Consider the following 7,718-nt stretch of genomic DNA (forward strand, 5'->3'; position numbering starts at 1 on the left):
AAATTTTATTTTATCCTAATGTGTATTGTTTGCAATGTTTATATAATTTTATTATACCATTTATACTGTATAAGTGATATTAATATTTATAATATACGGTACAATTGTATGTTGTTTTATATATTTATTATATATATAAATTGAAATATTAATAAATTTTATTATATTAAATTATACGAAAATTATAATTACCGTAATATTTAATACAATGCTATTTTCAGTGCGCTTACAGTAATTACAACCCATTGATAGTTTTGACCGCGAAATGCATTTAAATGAATATACAGTTAATAAACACTAAACACTGTAAACACTGTAACCCACGTGTTGTCAAAATAAAGTATTTCATCAATGTTTATGTCAATACAATTACATTTATGCAATTTTGTGCCTTTTATATACTCTTTGTTATAATAGATAATATATGTATATTACTTAGTAATAAAAAGTCATAAAATTCAAATTTAGTTTTGCTTTGTTTGTTATGTTAAATATGTATTGTTTTGTTGACTATTATTGCATAATCAGTAAATCGGTAACTAATTGGTCACATAATGGACAGTAATGTACATCAATGGACATCAATCAACAGAAATGGACAACAAAGCCGACAGTGAAGACGCTTATAATTTGGTTTCGCAAACCCGTTGGGAAAAAGATGTCATTTGGGATCCCGATGTTGTCCGACAAGAAGTACTAAAAAATGCCCCCAAAAAGTGTGCGACCAGTGGTTGGCTTCCGATGGGTCCGACGTATTCGGCGCCAGAGTTTGTCAAACAAATTGATTGTCCATTTGATAATCAAATGAAATATGAAAGACATAAAATCAATAACAATTGTGTTAACAATAGTTGCAATAAAACTCCGAAAAATTGTGATAACAATCAAAATAAAGATAACAACAATAAGTCTTCTTCTAATAGATTGTCAAAAAATTTGAGAAAACGAAAGGCAACTGAAGAGATAGTGACAGCAAGTGATGAAACTCAAGCTATTTGTGTACCAAAGAAAATATGGATAACAACTCTGAAAGAAGAAAATCCATTACTTGTATATCATCTCTGGGAAGATAAGATCATTTGGGACAACGAAGACATGGATATATCATCGGAACCGGAGATTATGTTTAATGAAGACGATGACAATTATATCATACCATCAATCGATGATATGAATGATAATTCAAACGACTCACAAGCGGTTGGTTTTATAAGTTTATCATCGGATCAGTTAAACATATCAAACGATCAGTTTTATGCTTCAGTAGAGAAGGCCAACAGTAGTTCCACTCATAATCTGATAATCAGTCACTCGATTCCTGCCATAAAACTCGACTCATTATTATTTCCCACTTTTTTGCTGGATCTTCAGCGACCACTACTTAAAAGGTCACGAGCTTTGCCATCAAAAGTTGAACACAATGTCTATTTTTGTAACAAACGAATCAAATTGAATGGATGTATTGTTAACGATGACATAGAAGACAGAGCAACTGATTTAAGTAAATATACTATTAATGCCATCACAGATCTGACTGCTTGTAATGGAGAAGTCGTCCTAATGGAGTATTCAGAAGAGGAACCACCGTTTTTTATGAGAGTGGGAATGGGATCTCAAATAATCAATTATTTTCAAGTAAATACGATTTTTTATTTGATATTTAAAATATTGATTAAAAATATTATTGATTGTATAGAAAGACAAAAACAGTTGTCCGCCGACACACAGATTCGCTCAGACAAAGACTGTGACGAGTTCTCCATTTATTGGAGAGATAGGCGCCGGAAAAAGTCAATTATCTTTAGAGACAAATATGTTTAGATCACCTATTTTTGAACATACATTTCCCGAAACAGATTTTCTCGTTATACGAACTTTCGACAAGTATTTCTTATTTATAATTATCATAAAAATTAATAAATTTAATGTATTTTAAAATTAAAATTTAGGTATTTCATACGTGATATCAGTGGACTATTTGTTGTTGGCCAACAATTGCCTTTAATTGAAGTGCCGCGACCCAAATCTAAACAATATTATGATTTCATTAGACAATTTGCTAAGGTTTGTGTTATTTTTAAACATGAGTTAAATTAATTATTTTTTTAATATTTAGATGTTTATCTATCGATATTTTAATGGAAGAAAAACTGTTAGCGGTTTGGATACTGAACTACAAAAAGCATTTCCAAATATTAGTAATCATTTTAGGACTAAAATTTTAAGAGATTATACTATTAGGCAATACGAGCGTAAGTTTTAATGTTTTTTAAAAAATTTATGTACTATTGTTACCAAATTTTTTAATTGTCTTTATATTATAGGTTTTGCACTTAAAAGTGAAATACCGTTTGATATTCAAATAAACAATTTATTGACACCAGAAGATTGTTGTTCTTATTATTCAACATCATTTGCTATCAATAAATTCAAACAAATGGGTTTTGGAGATCGTCTTTATCTTAACAATGAAATCAAAGACGACAATAAATTGGATGAGTTATCTATCGCTCCCTGGAATACAACTGCTTCTTATATCGCGACACTTAATGCAAAAAAATGGCTCAATATTTCTAACTATAACGAAGACGGTTCCCTATTGTTTGTCAATCAGTCGTATAGAGATTTTAAGGTAAAAATATAAACACAAAAGATTTATTAACAATTACTGGTATATTAAATCATAATTTGTTAACATATCTTTAGGATCAAATGCCAACCATCAAGAAATGTCAACCACTAACTAATTTGTCAATCAAAAGAGTATCACTTCAAAGAGCACACGAATGGCTCATAAATTATGGCTTATCTAAGGATAGGGTCAAGAAATTGAAGAATGTTATTGAGTGTCAGTTTATTATCAAAGAGTTATCTGAAAAGCTACGACAAAATGGTAATATTTGTTATAATTAAAATTTTATGCATCGATTTGTTTTTTATTTTATTTTTTTTATTGTGTTAGGTGTGAGAGCAGGTGTCACCAAAAGTCAAACAACTGAACAACATTATAGATTAGAGTGTCAGAAGGTGTTTGATTTGCACTCAACTTATTACTCGAATAACGAAATGTTTGAATCTGACGAAGAAGAGGAAGAAGAAGAGTCAGAATGTGATTCAGAACTTGAAGATATGGGTAAAGATTTAGAAGCAATGATTCTGGAGAACAAAACATTGGAACAAATCGAACACGAAAGAGAAGAAGAGGAAAGAAAATCATTTATGAAAGCATTGAAAGAAGGAAAAAGTGTCAAAGATATCAAAAATGATGAGACGAGAGAATCATTGAAAGGAAAGCTCTTAAAAATTACAAGACTTTATGAAATCAATGGCAAACGAGAGATCAGAACAGAAGTAGTTAGAAGACGTGAAGTGATTGAGGCTTACGTTCGCATAAGAAAAACCAAAACTTCTGAATTCATTAAACAATTAAGTTTTGTTGGAAATCATAGCGAAAACGGCAACATTTTGTCCAAACATAAGTCTAAGTCAAAACAACCGCTAAATATAGTCAATAATAATAATAATAATATCTCGAAACCAATAAATGGTTCGATAAAAAGTAAACCAAAAAGTGAATCTCAAGCATCAGATGCTAAACTAAATCATAACCAAAATGATGTCAAACTTTATGATTATAACAATATTGATATTAATGAAGACAATGATTGGGATATAAGTGACACTTCGTTTGATGTTCAACAGCCATTGGTTAGTGTCGAAGGAAATAAAATCAAGTTTTCTAAAGCAGTAGTCATTGAAGCAAATGAAATGGCGGAAGAAGAACGACGTCGTATTGAAGAGGAAGAGGAAGAAGAGAGACAATCTAAAACTGTCAACTATTTTCAGGTTCGCTCTAAAACCAGGTGTCGAATTGATCCGATGGTAAAACTCAAAGAAGTATTCGATAAGCTTATAGTTGATGCCAGAAGATGTGAGGATCTCGAAGACTGCGTTGACTTCTTCAATGAACCCGTTAAAGTCAAAGAAGTGCCCGATTATTATGATATCATTAAAGATCCGATGGATTTGACTAAAATTCGACTTAAAGTCAGTGAAAACAAGTATTGGACTCGAAAAGCCTTTCTTAAAGATATTCAACTTATATATGAAAATTCTGTTGAATATAACGGCGCCGACAATGATATTACTCTAAACGCAGCAAAATTGGTTGAGTTTTGTAAAGAAAGACTAAATTCATTGAGTGATGAGTTAGAAAAATATGAAAAATTATTGGAAACGGACGATCACTACCATCTGTTAAAACAAATTGATTTATTACATAAATAAATAATCATTGCATTTGTATTATTACTTCATATCATTACAATTATGTGCTGTATATTAAATGTCCACAACTTTTTTTTTTGTTTTTATAGTTTTATATAATTTGTTTAATAAGTAAAATTTAAAAAATCATTTAAACTTATGTTTTTATATACACAGTATATATAATTACGTTAACAATTTTGTGTCATTTGTTTAATTAAAAGAATATTTTTATTCGTTATTGAAATTAAATAAATAAGTTTTATAACAAATATATTAACATTTTTTGTATATCAATTAATAAATATTTTTTAATAGCTAAAATAGTTTATATCAATATATTATAACACCAAATAAATTTTGATATATTTTCACTGAACTAAACGCTACAAATAATATAAGAAAAGTTATTATTTTTAAACAAAAATGTAAGTAATATGAGAATAGATCTAAAAATTTTAAATTATCATTAATTAGCAAACAATATATGGTATTCATTATAGCCAACGATGACAATAGTGTAGCCGACATCCAGACCACAACCAATGGGTGAAACGTTTCCTTATGAAGACCAATGATGTCAATGATTTGTTCCCGCAATGCATTCAATCTTTCTTTTTCATTGATTTCACTCTCGATGTTGTTGTCATCAATATTGCCATTCATGTGATTATTTATTTTGATATTATTTTTCAATACATTACTATAAGTTTTATAATACATTTCTATCTCTATCTTTAATTGTTCACATTTTTTGCAAACCATACACGTTATGGATATGTAGAAAATCTGTATTTATATAAATGTTTGTTTAAATAAAAAATTATTTTTTAAAGTTAAAATGATCATATAAAATAAAAATTTATTTATTGATATCAATAAATCTGTGTAAATCTAAATTTTTATTTATTTTAAAAACAACAAACAATTTAAATATGTTGCAAATATATATATATATATACAGTATATACAACTATATATTGTAGAATCTATTGAAAGAAAAAAATAATTAAATAAATACTAATTATCTCTGAGATTTATATATTTCGGTAATTTTGATGAATAATATGCATATATTTTGCAATTTTTCAATATATAGTAACTGTATTACAGTTAATGTCTTTTTAAAATTTTTATACATGAAAGTCATAAATTTTAACGGTTAAGAAAATAACTGATCAAATAAATTGTTTAGTAAAAGTTTAAATTAAATATGACTAGACTTTGGCATTTAAAAATAAGAAATATTTTTTTAAAAAAGTTTTTAAATTATATTTGAGTTATGTATATATGAAACACATATACAAAGAAAGAAAGAAAGAAAGAAAATGTTTTATTTAAATCATTTCAAAAATAGATTATTTATGTGTTTGTATTATAATAGTTATATAAAAATAATTGTAAACATTGTTTTAAAAATTCTTCATATATTTAATAAACGAACCTTTATTTACTTATAAATTGATAATATATATATAATTATATTAATTATTTATTTAATTATTTAATAATTAACTTTATTTTACAAATTAAATCAATATTTTTTAGTTTATATAAAGTTGTAAAATAATAATTTATTAACCAAAATATAAATTATAAATTAATCATTTAATACTATTCTTCTTTATTATTAAACTTTTATTTTATTTAATTAYGGAGTTAATGACAATATCTATAGATAACTCTATTAATAACATTAATAACAAATATGTTTTTATTGGATATTTTATTGGATATTACAAAATAAATAAAATAAAAAATATTAATACCAATTATAGATTTAATTACATAATAAATATTTTTAAATACTTAGTAAATATTTTGTTGTAAATACCTTTCCTATGAGAAATATTAGTGAAATAAAATGTTGTAAAATGAGATCCAAGTAATAAATATAAGTCATTAAAACATAGTATTGCTGTTTATTTAGTAAACTCTCGGCATATATAGTAAACCGAGTTTGAAACGAATGTCTATCCCATTGTGTTATTAATAATGAATTACAAATAAATTCAATGATTATAGTAATCGAAAACAATATAAATATAAGACCAGAGTATAGCCTGACATCCAATTTGTCACTGAATGACAGTGGCCTCAAAAATGAAGACGAAATAATAATCACTTCTTCTATTTGAGACTTATTTGAAAAATAAAAGACAATACATATTGTGGCCGACAAACAGTCCAGTGTTGTGGTCAGTCCGGGACACGACATTACCCTAAGGTATCGCCAATGAAACACTTGTAACACAATTGTCAATAGGAATCTCACAGAATATATCGATAATATGGTGGTCGGTATCACACATCTCATGTCTAACCAAAAAGATTTGCCATAACTATCATCCATTTGATTGTCATCGACGGTATCGAAGCTATTGATGTTATGAACACTACCGAAGGTGTATCTGTCCGTCGATGGCAGTGATATGGATGGCATAAACGCACTGATTCTCATCACTAATATAATCCAATTATGAGTTTTTATATCAGAAAATAATATCAAATTATTTGATTTTCGTTTAGTCAAAGCACTAGTTTTATGTCTTTCAAATACTTTACATTTTAAAATATTTTTTAATTTTTTCATATTATAATATTAATTTTATGCTTTAATAAAAAAATAACTCTTTACAGTACAGTTACATATGTTTATATAATTGAAATAATTTCAACTTATAAATTATAGTCTTTTTTTGCCGGTTTATAAATAGTAAACTCGAGAGCTAAGTGTTAGTCATTTATTTTAACTGTTAGTTTCAATGAGAGATGAGTACTCTATTGAAACAATATTTTTTATTTTCAATATATATGGAACAAAATTAATGAATTTTTTCGCTTTAAATAAGGCCATGAATTTATGTATGTGTTTAGTTTTCGGTTAATTTATTGTTCAAGTAATATATATATATAGTTATTTATATAAATTTATCCAAGTATTTTTTATTATAATTAGTATAAAATGTTATCATAATGATGAATCATAATATGTTTAATTTTTATTTATTTAAAGCAATTCATTATGCTAAAATATTTAATATTTGTGTGTATGTATGTGTGTGTGTTTGTGTGTGTGTGTGTGTGTGAGAGAGAGAGAGAGAGAGAGAGAGAGAGAATACTATTCAATATTAAATACCCGAAAACTTAATATTTCTACAATATACTGAACCGAATAAAACAAAATGTTTGTGAAAGTAGATGAAAATCACGTAAAATTAATAACTAATTAACATTCGCTTAGTTTTAGTAGTCATTAATTTTGAATATAAAATGAGTGATACGTGACACAAGATATTAGTGTTAAAATCGATATCATTATTATATATATATAATGTCCGATAAAATTCATATATCCAAACGTGTGCTAAATATAATTGTTTAAATTTATTGAATCCTTTCTCTTATATAAAGTTATATACAGTATATATATATATATAAAACTACAATGA

At 26.5% G+C, this 7,718-nt stretch overlaps 1 protein-coding gene across 1 annotated transcript; it reads left to right on the forward strand.

The window, feature by feature from the left end:
* The first annotated feature begins 472 nt into the window (after positions 1–472).
* Positions 473–4,819, forward strand: LOC128961637 (transcription initiation factor TFIID subunit 1-like). Its single transcript, XM_054307892.1, has 8 exons — positions 473–1,635; positions 1,697–1,884; positions 1,950–2,064; positions 2,117–2,252; positions 2,325–2,632; positions 2,707–2,893; positions 2,963–4,256; positions 4,744–4,819. Exons 1-8 carry the CDS (start codon positions 565–567, stop codon positions 4,817–4,819), a joined length of 3,375 nt encoding a protein of 1,124 aa, XP_054163867.1. The 5' UTR covers positions 473–564.
* Positions 4,820–7,718: the final 2,899 nt, after the last annotated feature.

This window comes from Oppia nitens, unplaced genomic scaffold, assembly GCF_028296485.1.
Source record: "Oppia nitens isolate AA-2021 unplaced genomic scaffold, nextdenovo-longstitch-racon4-pilon3 scaffold5_pilon_pilon_pilon, whole genome shotgun sequence".
Taxonomy (NCBI): domain Eukaryota; kingdom Metazoa; phylum Arthropoda; class Arachnida; order Sarcoptiformes; family Oppiidae; genus Oppia; species Oppia nitens.